Source organism: Alligator mississippiensis, chromosome 8 (genome assembly GCF_030867095.1).
Source record: "Alligator mississippiensis isolate rAllMis1 chromosome 8, rAllMis1, whole genome shotgun sequence".
Classification (NCBI taxonomy): Eukaryota; Metazoa; Chordata; order Crocodylia; family Alligatoridae; genus Alligator; species Alligator mississippiensis.
Genome location: NC_081831.1, coordinates 21,828,210 through 21,852,524, shown reverse-complemented (window position 1 = coordinate 21,852,524; position 24,315 = coordinate 21,828,210). Strand labels below are relative to the sequence as shown.

At 47.6% G+C, this 24,315-nt stretch overlaps 1 protein-coding gene across 1 annotated transcript in view; it reads right to left on the bottom strand.

The window, feature by feature from the left end:
• Nucleotides 1-19,976: 19,976 nt before the first annotated feature.
• Nucleotides 19,977-24,315, bottom strand: part of GMIP (GEM interacting protein) — a 40,271-nt gene continuing 35,932 nt past the window's right edge. Inside the window, exons 21-22 of the mRNA XM_059732986.1 lie at nucleotides 23,697-23,817; nucleotides 19,977-22,819 (exon numbers count right to left, since the gene is read on the bottom strand). Coding sequence (XP_059588969.1) covers nucleotides 22,305-22,819; nucleotides 23,697-23,817 — 636 coding nt within the window. The 3' untranslated portion in view covers nucleotides 19,977-22,304. The remainder of the gene's footprint in view (nucleotides 22,820-23,696; nucleotides 23,818-24,315) is intronic.

Below are 24,315 nucleotides of genomic sequence, written 5' to 3'. Positions count from 1 at the left end.
ATTATATACCTTGACTTCCAAAAATCTTTTGATCTAGTATCTCATGATGTTTTCACAAGAAAATTGGAAGACTGTGGGATTAACCATGAGACAGTCAGGTGAGTAGGAATCTGGTTGTGGGGTAGGATCCAGAGAGTCCTAATGAATGGATCTGTGTCATCTTGGTGAGAAGTGGCCAGTGGTGTCCTGCAGGGGTCGGTGCTTGGTGCAGTGCTATTCAACATCTTCATCAATGATTTGGATGTGGGAGTGAAGAGCTCACTGGCCAAGTTTGCAGATGACACTAAGTTATGGGGGAGCATGGTCACGCTTGAAGATAGGCTACAGATACAGGTGGACCTGGATAGGCTTGCAAGTTGGGTGGACCAGAACCAGACAGGCAAGTAGCGATCATCACCTACGGGAGTTCACCATCCAGTGCAGGGTGTCAAAAGCCTGCAGCAAGGCAACAGCCCTAGACTTCAGGAGGGCGGATTTCAATGAGGTAAGGAGACTAGTCGGGGAGGCACTGAGGTCCCAGAGGGGAGGGGAGTTGGGAGTCCAGGAAGAATGGTCGTTCCTTAGGGAGATTATCCTCCAGGCCCAAAGGGTGACAATCCCAATGCGGATCAAAGGGGGCAAGAGTGCTCAAAAGCCCCCATGGCTCACCAAAAGCATCCAGGAATGTCTCAAAGCTAAAAAGGCGTACACCCAATGGAAGGGAGGGGCCATCACCAAGGAGAATTATACCTCCATTGCTCAAGACTGTAGGGGGGCTGTTAGGAAGGCTAAGGCAGAGATGGAACTGGGACTAGCAACCCGGATCAAGGATAACAAGAAGTCCTTTTTTAAATACATAGCGGGTAAAAAGAAGGTACCGGGTAACGTAGGGCCTCTGCAGGATACGCTAGGAAATCTGGTGGTCACACCAGATGACAAAGCTAACCTCTTTAACAATTTCTTTGCCTCCATCTTTTTGAGCAGGGACTGGGGCATCCCCCCCGCTGGGAGGCGCTGCCAGGCCCAGGGTCAGTGAGGACCTAGTCAGGGAACTTCTGGTGGGACTAGACGTGTACAAATCAGCAGGTCCTGACAATCTCAATCCCAGAGGGCTGAGGAATTAGCAGAGGTCATTGCAGGACCCCTGACACAGCTTTACAAGCACTTATGGTGCTCTGGCGAGGTGCCAGAGGACTGGAAAAGGGCCAATGTGGTCCCCATTTTCAAAAAAGGGAGGAAGGAAGACCCAGGAAAGTACAAGCCTGTTAGTCTTACCTTGGTCCTGGGGAAGCTCATTGAGAAAATTATCCAGGTACACATCTGCGAGGGACCAGCAGGGGAGATTATGCTTAGGGGCAACCAACATGGGTTAATTCGAGGCAGGTCCTGTCAGACCAACCTGGTGGCCTTCTACAACCAGGTCACAAAATCCTTGGACACAGGTGTCGCAGTGGACATAGTCTTTCTGGACTTTAGGAAGGCCTTCAACACTGTGTCTCACCTCATTCTCATTAAAAAATTAGGCAACTGTGGTGTCGATACCTACACAGTCAGATGGGTTGCAAACTGGCTGGAGGGCTGCACCCAGAGAGTGGTGGTGGATGGGTCTTTTTTGACCTGGAGGGATGTGGGCTGTGTGGTCCCCCAGGGCTTGGTCCTTGGGCCCGCACTGTTCAACATCTTCATCAGTGACTTGGACAAGGGGGTGAAAAGCACCTTGTTCAAATTCGCTGATGACACTAAGATGTGGGGAGAAGTGGGGACGCTGCAGGACAGAGACAGGCTGCAACTAGATCTAGACAGGTTACAGGGGTGGGTGGATGAGAACAGGATGGGCTTCAATACTGAGAAGTGCAGGGTACTGCACCTGGGGAGGAAGAACTAGCAGCATACATACAGGCTGGGGAATTCCCTTCTCATCAGCAAAGAGGCAGAAAAGGATCTTGGTATCATTATTGATTCCAAAATGAACATGGGCCGACAGTGTGGGGACGTGGTCAGGAAGGCTAACCGCACCTTGTCATGCATTCACAGATGCATCACGAGCAGATCCAAGCAGGTGATCTTCCCCCTCTGTGCGACACTGGCCAGGCCGCAGTTGGAGTACCATGTCCAGTTCTGGGCGCTGCACTTCAGGAGGGATGTGGACAGCATCAAGAGGGTCCAGAGGGGGGGCCACTCGCATAATCAGGGGACAGCAAGGCAGGCCCTATGAGCGGAGGCTACAGGACCTGAACCTGTTCAGCCTCCACAAGAGAAGGCTGAGAGGGGATCTGGTGGCAGTCTACAAACTGCCCAAGGGGGACCAGCAAGCTATGGGAGAGTCCCCATTCCCCCGAGCACTACCGGGAGTAACGAGAAATAACAGCCATAAGTTGATGGAGAATAGATTCAGGGTAGATATCAGGAGGCGCTACTTCACAGTCAGGGCCACTAGGATCTGGAACCAACTTCCAAGGGAAGTGGTGCTCGCTCCTACCCTGGGGGTCTTCCAAAGGAGGCTAGATAATCACCTAGCTAGGGTTGTTTGACCCCAGCATCCTTTCCTGGCCATGGCAGGGGGTCAGACTTGATGATCTGCTCAGGTCCCTTCTGACCCTACCAACTATGAAACTATGAAACAGATGAAGTTCAACATCAAGAAATGTAAAGTGCTCCACCTGGAGACGAACAATCCCCTGCACACCTATAGGCTTGGCAACGCCAACCTGACCAGCACTACAGATGAAAGGGACCTGGGGGTAATAACTAACCAAAGTATGAACATGAGCTGCCAGTACAATGCTGTAGCCAGCAGGGCTAACAGCACCCTGGCATGCATCAATCAGTGCATCTCCAGTGAACCAAAGAAGTGATTCTCCCGCTCTGCTTGGCATTGGTGAGACCATAGCTGGAGTACTGCGTCCAGTTCAAGGTGCCACACTTTAACAAGGACGTGGTAAAGCTTGAGAAAGTCCAAAGAAGGGCCACCCGTATGATCAGAGACTTGAGTGGCAAGCCAAACAAGGAAAGGCTGAGGGATCTGGGATTCTGCAGCCTGAAAAAGAGAAGGCTGAGAGGGGACTTGGTAGCAGCTTACTGCTACATCAGACGTACATTAAGGGCTTGGTGAACAACTGGTCACCAGGGCATCCTTGGGGAAATTCCTAGGAGTAATTGTCACAAAATCCTGGAAGACCATTTCAGGATCAATATTAGGGAAAACTACTTCACAACTAGGGTGTCCAGACTGTGGAATAAGCTCCCTCCAGAGGTGGTAAAATCGCCTACTCCGGAAATCTTCAAGAGGAGACTGGACAGTCACCTTGCTGGGGTCACCTGACCCAGTTGTCTTTCCTGCTTGGTGCAGGGGGCTGGACCTGATGATTTTCCAAGGTCCCTTCCAGCCTTACAATCTATGAATCTATGAACCACAGTCTGCCCTCCTGATATTTAGGATCTTTTATTAAAAGTAAGTATTTTCATCATGGTCTGCAACTGTTCTTCTGTTTATTTTTACACATCGTATTTTATTTTGGTGCAGCTTTGCTAAATTCATACTCCTATAGGCTACTAATAACAGCTATCTAGCACTTTTCAAATGAGAAAAAAATAAGACTAATTAAAATATTAGGTGCTATGGCTTTTCTTTTTGCTTGTAACATTTTGCCATTAAAAAGATCTGATTTTCCATTAACAAGCACATAGCCTTACTTATAAATAAGCCCTGCCTGTCTAGGACTAGGAAGTCTGATTCATTTGTTAAGCTGTTATTAAGAAATGTAAATTTATTTAAAATCAGCTTTAAAGGTGTCCACAAAGTTGACTGTCACTAAGGACCTTATATCTGAAAGTTGCTGTGTAAGCAGAGTCTGAATTATAGCTCTACAAATCTTTTTTTAAAATAAATGACAGAGGTGAAAAAAGCCAGTGCTCTAAAAGGATTCCAGCCACAAACAGTTGGTCTAAAGGGCATGTACATTTCATTTGATTCATTCCAAATTCTGTCTTTTTGCATGCACTTGCTTTGTATACATTAAGGTGTGCAACACCCAAGGGTGTGTCTGTGCCATGGTGCAAATAAGAAGGAGGAGGCATATTGTCAGCCACTGTCTGAGGCTATATTCCAGTGACCACAATGTTCTCTTGATGTATAAGGGCCAGCTAAACATTTGGTATTTATATACCTAGTTTTAGTTTGTTCATGGTATTGGTCTCTGTGCTTACTGATGTTTCACCAACTCTGTGGGTTCACAAAAGATGAATACACTGCTGGAGCATAAAAATTATATGGAACAAAATGAGAGAAAGAGAGAGAGAGAAATCACACTGTCTGTTTCAGAGAAATACAAAAGTTCTGTGTGCCGTATGTTCAACACACTGTCTTATCCAGTCTGCCACCAGATTGTTAAATGTCCTAATAATAAATTAATCAAGAAAATTATAATACTATCATATATTTATGTGACATTCTGCAGTATGCAAAATCTTGTTACAAGCTACCATTCAGACTACAGTTAGGGACCACTTCACTGACCAACAAAGATATGCAGTCATCTCTGTTGTGAAACAGCACACAACAGTGCTACTCAACAAAACAGCTTAGGAAGAAAATCCAAGTGAAACCTGTATCTAGTGGAAACTACAGAAATAGTATAGGGAGGAAAGATGTAATTTCCTTAAGTAATATTTTACCACAATCAAGCAAACTGAAATCAAGATAGGCTGGTACAAAGGGTGACATTAACAGTTTTTCTTCTTTAAAAAAAAGACAAAAAAACCCCAAAAGTAATTCACTTCTATGCAGTACCTTACACTGAATTATAGTTATCCTTTTACTTCTGTCATCTGACAACATTCATCAATCTCTGCTGCTCTTCTAGTTATCTTGAATGCAACAGAAGACAGATAACACCCCCCCCCCATATTCACTCTCAGAAAAGTACCATATGAGTAATTCACTGACAACAAGCACTCAGGATTTTAGCTCACATCTCACATGAGAGAGAGAAAAGAGCCACGCTGGGGAGAGGGAGAGGGTTCTGGGGTGTGTGAAATAGGTCTCAGCATATCAGCTATCTCTCATGCTGACCAACACTGTTGCCATGTACTCTCCAATCTGTTTATACTAATCTGTTGTGTTCATCATATATAATACATAGGTTACAAGCTCTTTGGAGCAAGGACCATCTTTCTGCTCAGTTTGTACACTGCTGAGGACAACATAGTTCTTGCTGTAGTCTAGATGACTAGAGCTCCAATAATGTAACTGGGTCAGCAATGCCCCTAGTGAATCACATTGCTGCCACTCCCTACAGTACTTCAGTGCAACTTTAAGCAAGAACTGACTCAGCCCAACCTAGTTCAGCTCAGCTTGTGAAATCTGCAAAGGTCAAAGTGCATGGAGACGTAGCTTCCTTTGGAAGAGTTCAGGACCATGGAATGGATTAAATTGATCTCACAGAGGTGATAAAAACAACCTTTTGAACTCAGTTATCTTCACCCTCTGTGTCTTAAATTCTATTCATGTTTGTAGACCATGCCTAACACTGTAGCATTGGAGCATGCACGCCAACATATGGAACCACCTATTCAAGAGACCATCAGGGTGCCTGTGGTAGGATCCTTATCCCAGAAGGGGTCAAAGAAAACTCTTCCTGTTAGCAATGACTGTGATAAAACTGTCCAGTGTCCACTCCACAATTCAACTGGAAGCAGGTACATGCTGCAACCAAGATAGAAGCATAAAAGACAACTCCATGGGAAGCTAATTGTTATGCATATGTGAACCCCTTCATATATCTCTAACTATAAGCATACTTCTCTTGATGCATTTAATAGATCGATAGCAGACAGCAGTCTGCTTGCTTATTAAATTACCCTGTAGTGTCCTTCAGAGTTACAGAAGCTGATAAATATTCTCTCTGCCTAGCTAAAACTCCAACATGCTTGTTTTTAAATGTCTCAATGTATTGAAAACATCAGCAGTAAAATCATGCCAGGGCTCTATGCAGAGATTGGTGGAAGAGCAATGATACAATCCATCGGTTTCCAGTCTGCAAATGTGTGGATGGACTAACCCTGTCACTGTGAGGTTCTAACTCTCATGAATTGAACCAGGGAGGCTCAAGACACCCTAAGCTTCAAATTTTTTAATTTTAGCCCCCAAACAGGAAAAGTGATCACTACATTGTAGGGGTGCACCTTTGGAGATTTTGGGGGCCTATACCGATAGCCAATATTTAAGGAGACGTATTGGCCGATACTGATCCGATATCCAAAACAGCTGCCTCCAGCTAGTAAGTCCGGTGGAAGGGGAGGGGGGAGAGAAGGGGCATGGGGGGCAGATCAATGCCCCCTGTGGTGAGGGAAGGGGCAGGTGCTGCCCACGTGGGGTGGGAAGCATGGCTCATGGGGTGGGAGCAACTCCCACCACTGCTTGCACCCCAGGAGGGCGGGGAGGGGGGGGAGGCATGTGGCCCCAGATCTGCATGGCACGGGGCAGGGTGGGCTGCAGTGTGGAGCCACAGCTGGTGCTGCATGGGGCTCAGAGCGGGCTCTGGCTGCACTGGGAGGAAGTTGCAGCCACCCCCAAATTTCTTCACAGCTCTGCTCCCAGTCCCGCACTGCCACCTGGCACCTGGTGCAGCCCCATCTCCACCCAAGAGCCAGGAAAAGCCAGGGCTGTGCCAGGTGATGGCATAGGGCTGGGAGTGGAGCTGGGGCAAAATTTGGGGTGGCTGCAGCCTCCTCCCAGTGCCTCTGGAGCCCTCTCCAAGCCCAGCCCCCAGCAAGAAAAGCCAGTGCTGGCTCCAGCTCCATCCTGCAGCTGCAGCCCACCCTGCGCCACACAGATCCGGGGACACCCCTCCCAGCATGCAAGCAGCAGTGGGAGCTGCCCCTACCCCATGAGCCATGCCTCCATCCTGTGCCCTCTACCCCCCCTGCTGGGCAACGCTTGCCCCTGCCCGTGCCCCTGCCCCCTCCCTCACCATAGAGGGCATTGATCTGCCCCCCACACCCCTTCCCTCCCCCCTCCTCTTCTGACTTACTAGCTGGAGGCAGCTCTCCATGCTGCTGGCTCTGCTCCGTGCTATGCTCCGGCTGTGTGCATCACAGTCATTTATCAGCCAAATTATCAGCCCCACCATGCTAGTATCTCATATGGACAGTTTTCTTTATCGTTATTGATCTGATATTGGATCAATGTATCGATGCACCTCTACTAAATTGGTGTTTTGGAGCAAGAATCCCAAAGAAATGTGCTTTCTATTGGGCTGTTTGCAGTCTGAGGCCTTGAGAAATGGGGTTCTTAGGAGGGCAGCAGGGACTCTGCTTGATATGATGTGGTACTCAAAATCCTGCTTTTGGTAACACCTGTGCAGCAGCTTTAACAGGCAGGGGACATTCTGACCAGGGCTAGATGGACATAGAGAAACATAGGTAGTAGCCATGTTAGTCTGAAGTCAAGTAGAAGACAGGGTAGATTAGTACCCTGTCAACTAACAAAAGCAGATTATAAATCTCTGTATATATCACAAGTTTAAGTGAGCTGAGGCTTACTTCATCAAATGCTGTGAAAGGACTATGCCTACACAGTCAGATGGACTGCGAATTGGCTGAAGGGTCGTACTCAGAGGATGGTGGTGGACGGCTCATATTTGACCTGGGGGGAAGTGGGCAGCGGAGTCCCCCAGGGCTCGGTCCTTGGGCCCACACTGTTCAATTTCTTTATCAGCGATTTGGACGATGGGGTGAAAAGCAACCTGTTCAAATTTGCTGATGATACCAAAATTTGGGGTGAGGTGGGCACGTTAGCAGGGAGGGAAAGACTGCAGAAAGACCTGGATAGGTTGCAGGGGTGGGCTAACAAAAACAGGATGCGTTTCAATACTGACAAGTGCAGGGTGCTGCACTTGGGCAGTAGTAACCAGCAGCACACTTAAAAGATAGGAAACTCCCTTCTTGAGAGCACGGAGGCAGAAAGGGATCTTGGAGTCATCATTGATTCCAAGATGAACATGGGCCGACAATGCGAGGTCATGGTCGGCAGGGCTAACCGGACCTTATCATGTATCCACAGGTGCATCTCAAGTAGGTCCAAGGAGGTGATCCTCACCCTCTACGCGACACTGGTCAGACCGTAGCTGGAGTACTGTGTCCAGTTCTGGGCACCCCACTTCAAGAGGGATGTGGACAACATTGAGAGGGTCCAAAGGAGGGCCACCCGCATGATCCAGGGACAGCAGGGCAGACCCTACAATGAGAGGCTACAGGACCTGAACCTGTTCAGCCTTCACAAGAGAAAGCTGAGGGGGGACCTGGTGACCATCTATAAACTCACTAGGGGGGACCAGAAGGGGTTGGGGGAGACCTTGTTTCCCCTAGCGCCCCCTGGGATAACAAGGAATAACGGCCACAAGTTGTTGGAGAGTAGGTTTAGGTTAGACATCCGTAAGAACTACTTCACAGTTAGGGCGGCTAGGATCTGGAACCAACTTCCAAGGGAAGTGGTGCTGGCTCCTACCCTGGGGGTCTTTAAGAAGCGGCTTGATGCCTACCTGGCTGGGGTCATTTGAGCCCAGTTTTCTTCCTGCCCAGGCAGGGGGTCGGATCTGAAGATCTACAAGGTCCCTTCCGACCCGACTTCTATGATTCTATGACTACGTGACCAAAGCTGACCCTGACCCTTTATCTTTAACGTACTCTGAGAGTTAAATGTAAGGAAAAGGCTGATTTTGAAGTACACATCTTCCTCTCTTGGTAGGAAGTCAGACGTATGAATTAAACCTCCATCCTATGTGAAAATAAAAGACTTCTCCCTACCAACAAGTTAGACACACATACTTTAGTGAAACTTTTCTTCATAAAATAGGAGAGATGCCTTTTTGTAAAATGGCTCTCCCATTCCAGCCTCTCCTTGACTTGAACAGATGGGTGATGTAACAGAACCCCTTTCTCTGCCTGTTTCCACAAGCTTTAAATAAACTCCAGGGGTGCATCCAGACGAGCATGGCTGTGCAGTATGTAGCTCCACAAACACATCTGCAGTGCCACATACCGCAGTGTCAGGTGTTTGCGCTGCAAAAGCGCACTCCCCATGAGTGTGCTGCTCCATTTTTTTTTCCGCGTTTTTTTGTGACCCCTGGATATCTGCCTGGCAGTATCACCACTGCTGCAGCTCCAGAAGGCCCCCAGGACCCCAGGTGAGGCTGCTGGGCACTAAAGCACGTGTGGCATGAGTGTTCCCCAGGGAACCAAATGCCCACACTCGTCTGGACATGGCCTAGCTGTTTCTCCTGTAAATATTCACTCAAGTTGCTCTAAGTCTGTTTGCAGTGACCAAGTCAAAGATAGGCAGATATGAGCACATGGGGCCTGCTGCTGCTTCCACCAAAGTCAAGAAGGGCAGCCTGTTTACAAGTCAGGTTTGGATGCAATTGCCTCAAGGATGGTATAGATTATAGGATTTTCTTCTCAGTAAACTTTGGACTGTTTTCAGGGAATGGTGGAAGCTTATCATATCTGTTGCCTATCATATTTTGAGGTTTACAATCTGACAGTCCAAATGCCACTCCACATGCTGGCCTTAAAATGCGTTGTCCTGTAAGAACTGGTGGAAATGAGATGCAGAGCCAGCCCCAGGAGAGGAGGAGGAGACGGAGTTCTGTTGGCTTGTAGGTGTCAAATGTCAGTGGGCTAAAATGCCCTTGGCAAGTCACAGGCTTGAGAGCACGCAGCAGCTTGACTTTATAGCATGATGCTTAAAGGCAAGAGGCAGCATAGATCCGCAGAGGTTTTGGTTGTAGCCGTGCTGGTCTAAGGATATAGGCAGGTAAGGTTTTTGGGTAGATGGTCTAATAAAAGATATCAACATAGATCTGTACCTTTATAGAATAGCTAAATAAGAGATGTACAGCTACTCCTCGCTTAATGTTGTAGTTATGTTCTTGAAAAATGCGACTTTAAGAGAAACGATGTAAAGTGAATCCAATTACATCACAGTAGTTACCTACTAGCAGGTGGCGGCCAAACAACAGTATAACCAAACATTGTGTGACTTTAAACAACAGAGAGCTTACTTCATCACATGTTGTGAAGGGACTCCTTCACAAATAATACTTAGCAGAAATACTAAGGCCTCCAAGGGTAACTGATTGGATGGATCAGATTAATAAGTAATGAACAGCACAAGAGACTGAAGTGCATGTTTCCAAGACCTCTTATCTTGGGTAATTTTAGAAAATATACTATAAATGTGCTTTATTCAGTTTGTTCACTCAGAGAGCAGGAAAACATGATGCATGGTGAAGGCCAAAAGGGGCAGTGGTCTAGGGGTGAGTCTGAGCCCTACATAGTCTTGAAGTCCCAGGAAGAGATACAATATTTTGTTTCACTTGAACTTGTTTTTCAGAACCCCCCCTTGGGTCTGCAGGGAACTTGTGGACCTCCTGCATTTAAAAAGAAAAACCTATAAAGGATGGAAGATAGGAATCACCTCAAAGGAGGAGTATTCTGCACAATCCCAACCTGTGGGGAGCAAACCAGAAAAGCCAAGGCTGTGACTGAACTCCAACTGACTACACGTATCAAAGATAATAAAAAGTCCTTTTTTAGATGTGTGGAGAGCCAGAAGAAAAGCAAGGGTAACATTGGACCACTGCTAAACCAAATGAGACAATTGACAACTGACACCCAGGAAAAAGCCAACCTGCTTAATGGGTATTTTGCATCGTTTTTTCACCAGCCCCAAGGGACCGCCCTACTTAATATGGTACGGGACGGCCAGGGTGAGGTCGAATTGTTACCCTACATCAATGTAGACCATGTAAAAGAACACCTTGAGAGGCTGGACACCTTCAAGTCAGCTGGCCCAGACAGCTTACACCCCAGGGCACTTCTGGAGCTGGCAGGCATCATAACTCAGCCACTGGCATGGAACTTCAAGAACTTGTGGCACTTAGGTGAAGTGCCTGAAGATTGGGAGAAGGCCAATGTGGTGCCCATCTTTAAGAAAAGGAGGAAAGTCAATCCAGGGAACTACAGGCCTATCAGCCTGATCTCTATCCCAGGGAATATCTTGGAAAAAATTATCAAAGAGACTATTCTTGACAAGCTAGCTGATGGCAACATCCTGAGGGATAGCCAGCACGGGTTTGTTGCAGGTAGGTCTTGCCTGACCAAACTCATCTCCTTCTATGACCAGGTGGCATATCACCTGGACAAAGGAGAAGAGATTGACATCATATCTCTTGACTTTAAAAAAGCCTTTGATCTGGTGTCCTATGATGTCCTCATGAAAAAAATTGGCCAACTGTGGCCTTGGCTACATCACAGCCTGATGGCTGGGGGATTGGCTCTGAGGTCAGACCCAGAGAGTGGTAATAGACAGAAGTAAATCATTGTGGTGCACCACGATCAGTGGGGTCCCCCAAGGCTCCGTCCTTGGGTCTCTTAACATCTCTTTAACTCTTTAACATCTTTATTAATGATGTAGACATTGGTATCAGAAGCGGACTGACCAAGTTCGCCCATGACACCAAACTTTGAGGTAAAGCGTGGATAGGCTGGTGATCTGAGGATAGGCTGGTGATCTAGGCTGACCTCAACAGGCTCAGAAAGTGGGTGGATGAAAACCTGATGGCATTCAACACTGAAAACTGCAAGGTACTCCACCTTGGGAAAAAAACCCTGCAGCATCCTTATAGGCTTGGCAGTGCTACGCTTGCTAGCACCACGGCTGAAAGGGACTTAGGGGTCGTGATTAACCACAAGATGAATATGAGGCGCCAATGCAATGTCGTAGCTGATAAAGCAAGCAAAACTCTGGCTTGCATCCATAGATGTTTCTCAAGCAAATCCCAGGATGTTATAGTCCTGCTGTACTTGGCCTTGGTGAGGGTGCAGCTGGAGTAATGCATCCAATTCTGGGCTCCGCAATTTAAAAAGGATGTGGAAAAGCTTGAGATAGTCCAGAGGAGAGCCATGTGTATGATCCGAGGACAGGAGAACAGGCCCTCTGATGAGAGGCTGAGAGCCGTGGGACTCTTCAGCCTGCAGAAGTGCAAGCTCATGGAGGACCTGGTGTCTGCCAGTTACTATACAAGGGGTCTACATCAGGATCTGGGGGAATGCCTGTTCACTCCAAGTGATGCCCCAAGTGATGACAAGGTCAAAAGGTCACAAACTCCTCCAAGACCTTTTCAGGCTGGACATAAGGAAAAACTTCTTTACTATCTGAGCCCCCAAGGCCTGTAATAGACTGCTGCTGGAGGCAGTTCAAGCACCTCCTCTGGACTCTTTTAAGAAACTGTCTTGCTGGGATCCTTTGACCCTAGATAACTTCCTGCCTCTGGGGCAGGGGGCTGGATTCAATGATCATCCGAGGTCCCTTCCATCCCTAATGTCTATGAAATCTATGAATTTTAAGTGTGACCCCTCATGGTCGCCCCCACAGAAACACCAAGCAGACCTCTCTTCTCAGGCTGGAGTTATCAATTGTTTTGTTCATGTTGATTTGAAAGGGGACAAAACCAGATCGGACAGACTGTCTGGAGCATCCCTTTCTTTGATGGAAGTGACCTGAGAAGAAGCCTGCTGAGTCTGCAGATAGGGATCTATTTCACCTTAGCCAGCTGACAATTAAACACCTGATTATCAGAAGTCAGCAAACTTTGACTGGTCTTTTCTAGGGTGAGAGAATCCCCTGATCCCATCTTGAAATTATTAAGAGAACCAGCAGCCAACTTACCACTGTTCCTTCCAAAATAGAAGGTAAGCTATTTATTTATTTTACACAAATGCCAGATAATAAAGAACAAAGTAGGCAGCAGCACTGTGAGAAATGATGACTCCCAACTGATTCTAATGGATTCCTGCCTGTCTTACCTAACTTGAAGCTGAGGGATGAATGGCTAGCAAAAGATTACAGGTGGAATTCAGTGTCAGAAATTAGTTTGACATCGAGACTTTTAAAATTCGCTGCTGAAGAGCCCAATGTCAGGAACCTGCCTACATGGCTTCTGACAGAAACAGGGGAACAAGATTTTCTAATGGAGCCTAAAGGTCTTTGGAGCCCCTTTTCCCATGATATTTTGTTATTTAAGAAAAAGTTTGCTGGCATAGTGTAGATACAGCTGATATGGGGGAGGGGAGGGAGTGCTTTTGTTGATATGGCTTATATTGATTGGTTCCTCAAACAAAATAATTTATACTAGGGAAAATACCTTATTTTGGCATTTGTGCTAGGGTTTATGCCAATATACAAATTACATTAAATACAATCAAACCCTAAATATCATTACTATACCAAGAAAAGTCTCTCATGAAGGCCTGGCCCAAGGCTCTTTTGAAAATCCTAGCCTAGGGTCTCTCTTGGATCTTTCCCATCTAGCTAAAATTCCCGTGTGCCAGCTTTTGTTGCTGGTTTAATGGAGGCAACTCCTCGCAACAGAAGCTGGCAGTGTGTGTAACTGAGGGGAGGCTTCACATTTTCTGCAGATATCTCCTGCTAATAAAGAGTAGGGATATTATATGTGAAAAGTAATTTATCTGCATTCATATGAAACATAAAAATATTGATCCCAAGGCCAAAGCCAAACAGCATGGCTAAGTACAGATAGTCAAAAAGCCCAAGGCAGAATCAATTCAATCTAGGCAGCTTCCTCTACGCTGCGTGGGTTGAACTGATATAACCAACTGAACTGATGTTTTCAATTGGGAAAGGCAGGGGGCGCTAGACTATGTCTCCCAGCCTGCTGGCCACTGCCAGCCCAGCCAAGTGTCCCCAGTTGGGTCCCCAGTACATGCCCTCAACATGCTCCTAACCCCTGCTGTCCCCCCACAGGGGGTTAAGGAGCCCCCTGTCCGGTTGCTGGCCCACCTTGAGGGAGCCTCCCCCTCAGGGGGTCCCCAGCCTGGGCAGCCCTGGGGAGCTGAGGGGAATTTCCTCCCTCCCCCTTCCCAGCTGCTGATTGCGACAAGCAGGAGGGAGATGAAGTCCTCCTGGCTGGGTGCCTGCACCTTGAAGCCTAGCATAGAGGCACTGGGGAGCCCTTAGTTTGGGTCCCTCACCGCAGCCCAGGGTCCCCCAGTCCTGGGAAGCCCCAGGGAGCTAAGGGGAATTCTTTCCCTCCCGAATGTCAGAGCTGCTGGCCTCAGCTGCTGCAAGTCTCAGGGATAGCTCAGGGTATCCTCAAGGAGCAGAGGGAAATTTTTCCATCCCCCAGGAACTAATTTTTCCTCAGACTCACAGCAGGAGAGAAGCAGGAGAATTTGCCTCCATTCCCTGAGGCTGCCTGAGACTCCAGGGCTAAGGCAAGCAGCTCTGGGGTTCAGGAGGGGAAGAGTTCCTCTCAGCTCCCTGGGGCTGCCCGGTGCTGAGGGACCCTGGGCTGGGGTGAAGGGAAGCCTACCAAGGTGGGGGCTCCCCAATGCCCCCACGCTGGGCTGCATGGGCAGACATGCCTGGAGGACTTCTCCCTCCCTTGTATGGCAGTGGCAGAAGCAATCAGCAGCTGCCCTCAGCTCCCTGGGTCAAAAAGTCCCAACTGTGGCAGCTTTTCCTCCCCCCACATGCTATGTAGATGGAGAGGAGGGTCTGGGGGTCTGTTCCTCTGCCCCTCCCCTCTCCCCCCTGTCCCTATGGGCTCACAGCCTCAGGCAGGAAGGCTAGGGAGCAGAGGAGAGAGGCAGTCCCTGCTCCGCTGGAGCTGCTAGCATAGCTGAGGGCTACAAAGCTTCCTGGGATGCTGAGGGACTGTGAGTTAACTTGAACCAGGAAGGGATCTGGGACACAAGTTCCACAAACCGGTTTGACCTAAATCAGTTAAGTCTGATGATACATCCAACCAGGTTTATCTTAAACCAGTTTTGGTTATTTTAAAATCGGTTTATGTGCACTGAGTTTCTGTTACAGGTTTAAACCAGTTTCTGATCACTTAAACCAGTTAATGTGTAATTTCTGTAAGCCCAAACACTGCCCTTGAAGCTAGTAGAGTTATCTTAATGTGTGCATTTGTGTCACTGAGAGCAAATTTTGGCCCTTTGGGCGCATCTACACAAGACACTGACTGCGCAGTAGCTGAAAAATACCGCACAGTAGCACCTCACAGTATGGGCAGTGCTAATATGCCATTGTGCAGTATTATTCGGCTATTGCGCAATAGCGACACCTAAAATATGTTATCTGGCACTACTGCACGGTAGCTCCAGTTACTGCACATTTATTTAGTACTTGCTAATACAAGTACTAAATAAATGCACAGTAACAACTGTGCAGTAGTGTCTCATGTAGACATGCCTTCTGTGTAGGAAAAATAAAACTAGGGTCTGATCCAATGCCCAATAAAGTCAACAGAGGGATTTCCTTTTATTCAACAGATATTTGATCAGGCTCCTAATGATTTTGCAAGGGAATCCAATGACAAACGGGGAAGAGGAAAGATCAAATTTCCAGAGATTTGTAAAGAGACAGAGGCAAAGCCTCAAAACTGTATCCTGTTGTCACGCTTCACCTTATATTGGACCTGACAATTTAACAGGCACTTGAGTTCTAATCCAGTCAGAGTTCAGTATATTTAACCCAATTTCTGCCTCACAGTGATGGTGACAAGAGGCTCACAGAACAGAATTAAGGTCTCCAGTTGTGAAACCCTGGGGCCTTTAATTCAGTTTGTGATAAAAGGGTTATCGATTATTCCTGAGACTCAGAAGTACCTTTATTGGCTGGATTAGACAGCTGCATTGTGCCCTGAATGAATATTGACTGATGAAAACGAGCTCAAAGCAAGATGTTTGTTTTCTTGATCGTTTCATGGATAAAAGGCTCTTTGATAAGGTTACTATGGCTTTATGTCCCAATTATATGGAGACCTACGGAAATCACAGCTACCCCCTGGGAACTAGCTCAGCATTACAGGGGTCAGAGGGCGGCCTGTTCATAACACTGCCATGAAAACAGCAAGGAAGGAGAAGCAATGGTAGCAGATAAGCCAATATGCAAAGGCTCCCTTGCTCCTCCTTTGAAGTGGGAGGTGAGAATGAGACCTGGAGACAATTCCTTGTTGGAACTTCACAGGTTCACTCAGGACTGTGAATGGTCTCAGCCACAGACCTTGCACCAAGCAGAAAGAGCAGAGCCCTTTGAAATGGAGGTAAGGCACCAAGGAGGCAACCTTGCCTTGCAGCCTCTAACACAGGGGTGGCCACTCTGCGCCATGTATGCCAGAAGTGGCAAAGGCAGCCTTAGTGTGGCACACAGCAGATCAGGGTAGGAACAGGCAGCGCAGCAGCAGACAGGATGGGGAGCAGAAAGCAGAGTGGCAGATCAGGCAGGGAGTTTAAAGCAGAGCAGCAGATCTGAGAGAGGAAGAGGATTGGAGTGGTACATGGAGGGTGCAGGCTGATTTGTGGCCTGCTTGCCAAAATCCTGGCCCCAACCACTGGAAAGTTAAGCAAACTGCATCAGCTGTGGCTGGAGACTGCTGGCTGGGGCCAGGGCCAGAGCTGTGGTGGCCTAAGTCCTGAGCCAGGCCAGGAGCACTGGTGAAAGCTGTGAGCACTCAGTGCTCCAGGTTACACCTCAGTGTGGGATCCTCATGCAGGGTCCAGGACCTTGAACCCTGCCCCGAGAAGCAGTTCCAGTCTGTCTCTTTGCCCAAACAAGCCCTGAATCCCACCTGCCCCTCTGAGCCATGGTGAGGAGGCACCCCTCGCCAGCACCCCTCATTCAAAATGCCTACCCTCCATGGGCTGCCATTGCCCCCTGTGCAAATGTGGACTGCCACCTTCTGTGCTTTTCAACCGAAGAGAAGCCATGCCCAGAAAACTGGCTGCCATTCTATGGTCCTGGGACAAGAGAGGATGCTCCTAAAAGGCCTGGAAGTAAATAGAGGTGCTGTGGGAGGTGCGAGGCTCAGGGCAGGCTGGAATAGTGGAAGGAGGGCAAGGGGCCTGCATGTGGGGGCAGGATGAAGGGTAGGGCAAGTGCTGCAGGCAGAACCAGGCATAGGGAAAATGGTGCCCCCTCCCTCCCACCCTCCCCTGGCAAGTCAGTGGCATTGCTGCAGGCAGAGGGAGGCGGGCTGGGGTGTGGGACAGTCCAGCAGGGAGGCAGAGTGGCATGGTTTGCCATGCAGGTGGGTGGGCAGGCACTGCTGCTGAGCTGAGCAGCTGCTGGAGGGGAGGGGAGGGGTGGGTTGGGCAGGGCACCAAACCTCCTGCCTGGGGTAGGGATGAGCTGGGGCATGGCAGGGCTGGGGGAGAGCACTGCTGTGAGCGTGGACTGCTCACATGTGTGTGTATGTGTGTGTGGTGCCCCTCTGACCATAGTGCCCTGGGTGGTTACCCACATTGCCTACCCCTAAGGCTGGCTCTGGCTGCTGGTGATGTTTTAAGATGACTGATGCTGAGGCCCCAAGACTCAAAGGTTTTGCACTTTGGGATCAGGCTGCACCCCCCTAAGACCTCACAATCCAGAAAGTAAGTGGGGCCTCACAGATACCATGTATTTATGTGAGAAGCAAGGATTTCTTAGGGTGGTATCTTTTATTGAACCAGCTGTATAACTGGGATAAAGTTAGATAAGCTATTGAATGGAAGACATTCTGGCCTTTGCAAAACCTGATTTGGCTGGGGAAGGAGCTTCCATCGTTTCCCTTAGAAAGCTGTTCCCTAGGTCTTCAGTCTTCCCACTGGGAAACGTATCCTAGTCCCAGTTTCAGCCTGTGGTTTCCGCTGCTTGGTTCCAAGAGCAGCAGCATCAGAATAAAGCCTGCTTGTTGACTCTGCTTGACTCCCCTGAGAGGTGAATCAGCTGCGTGGGGCCTTCTCTAAAGAAAACACACACTTTGCATTCTCTTCCACAGTCACTGCTGGGACATAATAAAAGTGTAATTTGCTGGATATCGTCGCAGAATGACTGAAATGTATTGCCTGCATGCAGTCACCTGACCTGGGTCAACGCTAGAGGCCACTGCCCCTGTTCTATGGCAGGACAGGATCTATTAACAGTAGGGACTAATGCTAAAATATGCCAGAGCTTGGATAGAACAATGACAAGTCCCTGAGAAATTCCAGGCATGGATGGATAGAAAAATGGATAAATTATAATCCTTTTGGCCCCTCTTTCTGGCTGGGGGTCTGTCCAGTTGTGGTGCAGAGTCTCACAGCTCCTCAAAGAAGTTGCTGAATTGGCCTTAGGAAACCCTTCTTTGTAGGAATGGATTTAAACTCAGTGACTCATACTGTGGAAGGAGAATATGAAGAAACTCCTGCATATGGCAGTGATTACAACTAACTGGTTTAAATTACTTGGCCTGCAGCTGGCAAGCTTAAAGTCACAGCATCTTCAAGCCACATTCTGCTTCCTGTCTGTTCTGGAAAGTGTATTGCAATTCATGCTGTAATCCACTGCTTGTTAGCTCAGAGCAATGCTGCAGGGGATGAAACAAGAAGGATCACACTTGTAAGAACCCAGGGGGAGGAGCGGGGAGAGGAAGGATAAGGAGGCAAAATGCGGGCTCAAGTATTTCACTCCGTTGTCAAAACACAGCCTTGGCACCTGGAGAGCAGGGAAATATGAGCAGGATCTGTTTTGTTAAACTGATTTAAAATGAAAGGCTTGAATAGGGATTCACTTGAACCCAAGTATCAAAGGCTAGAGATCTTTGTAGTGTTCCTAAGATTTACATGCTGCTCCCCAGTATTGCCCTTTACCCGTAGGGCCTGTCAGGGATCATTTGCAGCTTTTTCACAGTTACAGTTATAAAAGAGAAAAGAAAAGCAGAATAGCTGGATTTTGCTCCAAAGCCCAATAGCTTGGTAGGTCCTCCAGGTTTTTACTTTTGACTTCTGCTCTTTTTTTTCTTGCAATCTTGAGGAAACTGTCAGCTCACAAAGAGGTAGGAGGACCTGGAAAGCATTCTGGCCTGTTCTTCTGCTTCTAGAAATCTTGGTAAACCCCTGGCATATACTTATGAGACCTTTCCTACAGCTAATACTGTGATTGATCTTGGCCTATTTGAATCCTCCCCACCCTCCCTTGCCCATTGTGAGGGACCTTGAAAAATGGTGCCTCATGGCTGGAGGGAGCCTAATGCAGTCTGTGACCCAGCTACCGTTCTTCTACCTTGGCAGTACTTCAAGGTGTGATATTTCTTGTTACTGTCAAACACCTGCAGTCTCTTTCTTGCAGGCCCTGTCTGTGTTCTCTTTGAGCATCCAGGTTTAAAGTTGGGGTGATTTAACTTAGTTGTACTGCTACAGGCTCATGCACACATAACAGTTACAGCACAAGAGTTGCTCCTGAGCTGCGATTCCCCTTCTGTAACTGCTGCAAGGGGACATTTTCCTTAGTTGCTGTTACATATCATGTTTCTGGAGTTAAGTCCTGGGGTACAGTCATGGGCGCTCTCTAGTGGCACTATGGAGGCAGCACCTCAACCAATGTAAATCCTCAAAGTCAGTTTATGATGGTCAGGGATCAGTTCCACGAAGTGTGTAGAAAGTTTAGAAAATATTCTGTCTGGTGAATGTGAGGCCAGCTGTGTTCAAACTGGTGTTTTAAAGGGCCTGAGTATTACTAGATCCAAACAGTCTGCTTGATCACATGTGAGCTGCTCTGGGGTCCCTGTTCACTAGAAGCCCTTTGGTGGATTTGCAAAGTACAGCATCCATAAAGAGTAGCCTAATGGTACATGTATGTAACCAGAGCTCACGTTGCAGGATCTGTAGGACTGTGGAGACTGCAGTCTTAATGGTTCAAACAGGGAGCAAGGAAGGGAAATCTGGGTTATCTTCCTCCTCTGGCTCTTGCAGTGCATCTTGTCTTCTTCCTGTCAGTCCCTTAGATTGTGAGCTCTTCAGGGGCAAGGAGTCTTTAATTTTGGTTTGATAAAGTGCCAAGCACACTGCTGGCATGTACCAGTAACAAAACAAGTCAATAAATGTACATCCATGGATTTCATAAATGCTTATTTAACTAATAGAACATGAAGAGCTTATAATAAAACTCCCAGTTACTTATTAAAGAAACCAGTTTTATTAAAGATAACTTAATGTTCAAGGATACAAACAACATATTAACAATAAATACATAATTATTCAGGGGAACAGTAAGGAGTGATTTTTTTTTGTTTATATATTCTCCCCCCCCCCGACTTCATTTCTTTGGCCTATGCCATACAACTGCTGGGAACAAATCCTTAGCGTTTCTCATAAACTTTTGTTAAGAAATGGAGAAAGTGGAAAGATTAGAGATGAGGGGAGGAAAGGGAAATGGTGGCCAAATTTACCAGGGTAAAAAAGAGACACCCTCTCTAATGGCTTGGGGAAATGACATGTTAGTTTTAAACCATTTGTCTATGGCTTTCTTAGAGAGATGGTGCTAAGTTGGTATGTACTTTACTTCTGTCATAACCCAAGGGTATGATTTTGTGTGCGCTTCGGCACTGCAGAATTATTTCCCGCCACGAGGAGCTTCCTTTGCACGGTGCAATTCTCAGTTGCAAAGAGAAAACCCTGGTGCAAAGGAGTTCCCGCCATTCGCATGCAAATTTGTGTCCCACTATTGGCCAGTTCTAAATTATTCTCATGTGGCGGCTAGCGATTGGCTTGCTAGCCGTATAAGAGGCTTGAGCGGTTTCCGCCCAAGTTGGAGAACTTCAAGGAGAACCCCGCAAGGGAGGACTCCACAACCATCTGGAGGAGGAGGAGGAGGAGGAGGAGGAGTTCACATCTTGTGAAGAACTCTAAGCGCTGCGGAGCCTAACAAACCCAGCGCGTGCCTTAAGAAGGATATAGGGGCCTGATCAACCTCTAGCCTCTCCCCGTCGCCGCCTAATCCCTTGACGAACCCTTCCCTGCATGCTTTCGTTCCATGGAGCCTAGCAAACTTTGTGTGTGTGTATCCAGAGCTCTGCCCGAGTTATTTCAAGAGGCTCGAGTTTTTCTACGGGTCTTGTTTGTACGAGTTTTGTAACTGCAACTTAAGCGAAGTTTTCTCCTGCCTGCACCGCGACCATCTACGGTGTAAGTAAAATAATCTTTAATCAACCACTACGTGTCCGTGCCTAATTCTAGTCCGCTGGCCTGCATTCCCTGACCCACGTGCCAGGGCTGCTGGCCACAGCCCACCGTGCGCCCCCGAAAGCCTCGGACCGCTCCCGGCCCGCACAACTTCCAGTGAAATTCTCCCTGTGCAGATGTCCTTTCACTGTTGCTAGAAGAGAGGCAAGCTTTGGACTATGTACATAACCAAAGAGCAAGGAAATCCATAGCAGTGGATCACAGTGCTGACCCTATACATTATTCCATGTAACTACCTAACATTTTATTTCAAGGTAGCCTGTCAGTTTTAAGACTAGAATGAGCCATTCAAGTGTCAGCTCATTATTAGGATGGGGTTTCAGCTAAATCCTGTCTGGGTGGGAGGAAGATCCAGGCATTGAAGATGTTAAGAACAGTCAGGCTACAATGACCTAGCCTGTCTCTGATTGCTGATAATCTTCCCTTTTGCAATGGGAGCAGGGATTGTATTTGTGACACAGCAACTTTTAATGGTTCTACTAATTCAACATGCTTCAGTTAAGGACAGAGGGGAGTGAGGAGTCTGTGAAAAAGCAAGGAGGTGGAATTAAGATATAAAGAAAAGATGGAGGGGGGGGAGCGGCCCACTGGGAAATGCAACCTTTCTGTTTTTAAAATTACTTCTGTGTTTATAGAAACTGGAGACGGCGACAATGGAAGCACTATAACCCAGAGTACACAGACTTGCCAGTGTACCTGCTTCACTGGATTTATATTGAAGAATGAGGAAGGCTGTGAACTTAAAAACAAGCAAACAGTGCAAGTTGTATCTGGAAGAAAGTAACAGTTTGTGAGGGTTTCCTTTCCAGTGGTGTAAGCTTCAGTAAATTTTCTTTCCTTGGCTACTGCTAAATACGGCAGCTCTCGCTCTCTCTGTATTGCCTGAATTGTGCATTACACTGAACTGGACTGTGTAACCAGATTGGATCCATCTCTTCCAACTAAGCACCTGGCACCAAGTGCAGACATTTTGTTTTCAGTGCCAGAACCTCTGGACTTATTAATCCTCACATGAAGCTTGCTGACGTGTAAAAAAACAAAAAAAAACAAAAAACAAAAAAATTTCTGGGCTACCCCTAAGCTTGTCTGGTTATCTGCATCAGAGGCCTTTCCTCCTATCTTCATCCTGAACACAGTTGCAGAGATTTGGTCATTACCTTGTTAACTTCTGTCCTTTCCTTCAGCAGGAAGCACATTACAGGAGCGTAGCACTTTCCTTTTCAATCAATGTGATCTCCACTGTTCTCAAAAAGGTTTCCCTATAGTGGTGTCTCCTCCAGGTTGGGGTTTGTTGCTGGCTCAGTGCAGTCTGTGTTTCCCCTCCCCAGAAAAACCTGAGGGCATGTTGTGGAAGTGTCATCAGTTTGAAACTTGGAGACAATCCTAGCAGTTTCTTGAGTAATCTCAAAATGTCTGAGTTGCTGCTGTTTCCCTCCTGAGCGACGCTGCAATGTGCTGGTCTCTGGTGAGCTGGTCCTGCTGTTGCTGCCTTTTTTCTCCAGGACTTCCTTTGGCCTGGGGCTGTTGTCTTCCAGATTGCCTGCTGCATCAGCATCGATCACAGCACTAGACAGAGAAGCAGTCATCAAAGGCAAACTGGGAGGTTTGGGAATGACTGGCTTCACTTTTGCCTGTGTTCGAGCATACTTCACAGGCTGCCGGCTGAAGTGCCCCCTGGCTTGTGTTCCTAGAACAGCATCTGAATCTATATCTGGCTTTTCCTGTAGAGATTCCTCAGGATCCTCCAGCTCGGTGCCAATATTTCTGTTCAATTCTGAACAAAAATTAGAGAGAGTTATTTTAACGTGAGACTCCCATTAGGCCCCGGGTTTGAGGCCTGGTTAATGTAAAAAGCTGTTTTCTCCTATAAAAATGCACAAGTAGAGGCTACTGTCAGCACTGTTGGATGGAGCATCCTCCCTCTGTAATGGTGTTAATCAGAAGTGACTTCAGACACCAGTGGTGTGAAATGTGTATATGAGGAGAATCAGACTTGTATTTTTAAGCCAGTGCATCCTGCCTGTAACACCTTAGGGCGTTTATAGATGTGCTCCGTGAGGGGGTGCGCTTTGATTAGCGAGCTATGCTAATTAAAAGCACCCGAGCTTCATGTGTATCAGCGTCCTTTCCCTGAACTGAAAAAATGGCGGTGGAGCACTTTGAACTAAATCTTGTTCAATGAGCTTCAGTTCAAAGAGTCCTACCATCATTTTTCAGCACGGGGATACTGATGCACGTGACACCGGAGGCTGCTGGAGCGCATTGACTTCTGTGATCCTGCAGAGTCTGCTCAGCACACTGGATTTACAGCACATCAGAGCAACCTCCTTGCATGTGTGTTGGTGCCCTCAGAGAACTGACTACTGGCCTGTAACTCTGGGCCTCCAGTAGCAGTCCCTGGGTAGAGTGAAAGAAAATCCCAGCTGAGAAGGGCAGAATGTACTCTGAAACCACAAGGCAAGGTGGTGTGGTAGTTGCGCTGCCACGGCAGGCTGTCTACACAAAGGGACTAGTATGGTAAGGCTAAAAAGGAGCCAGCCGTGTGTTTAGTGCTGTTGTGCATGTTCCTACAGGAGGATATATTGCTGTAAAAACTCAGAAACATATCAGAACACCCCAAATCGGAACAGGTGTGCCTGCTTCACATTTACCTAGGGTATCCAGGCTTAGGGGTCTGCAAGCTCCCTCCAGAGTCAGCTCATTGATGGCTTCACTGGAAGATGGATAATCAGACAGGTAGCCCTCTCTCGAATCGTGCTTGGAGGAGAAGTTCTGTTGGAAAAAGCCATGACTGTGAACCCGCTTTTACAGGGCTCTCTTTTTGGAATCATTAAGATACTCTCAACCCCCTAGGTTCTGCAGCCAGTAGCCAAGTGAACAGAGTTAAATTGTTAGGGGTAAAACTGTCTTGATCTCCATTTTGGCTTGTCCAGCACAGAACCACCTCATCTAAGCTGGCAGACTCAGTGGGAGAGAGAGACAGCCAGATCAACAAGCAGGGGACAAATGCCTTAGAGCTGGAGTCCAGGGTAAGGAAGAAACTTGTACTGCAGTGGCCCCTGGAGACCTCTGTTCTGGACCCTGCAAGTAATTAGTGAGACAGCCTCCATCCTGAAGAGTTCACTCTAAATAGGCAAAAGGTAGAAGGGCAAAGAGAAGGATCTTGTCAAAGTTACAGGTCAGGTCAGAACAAAAAGTATAACCCAGGTCTTGAGTCCCAGCTCAGGGCCTTACCCAGTGGACTACATCGACTGCCACAAAAGGCATACA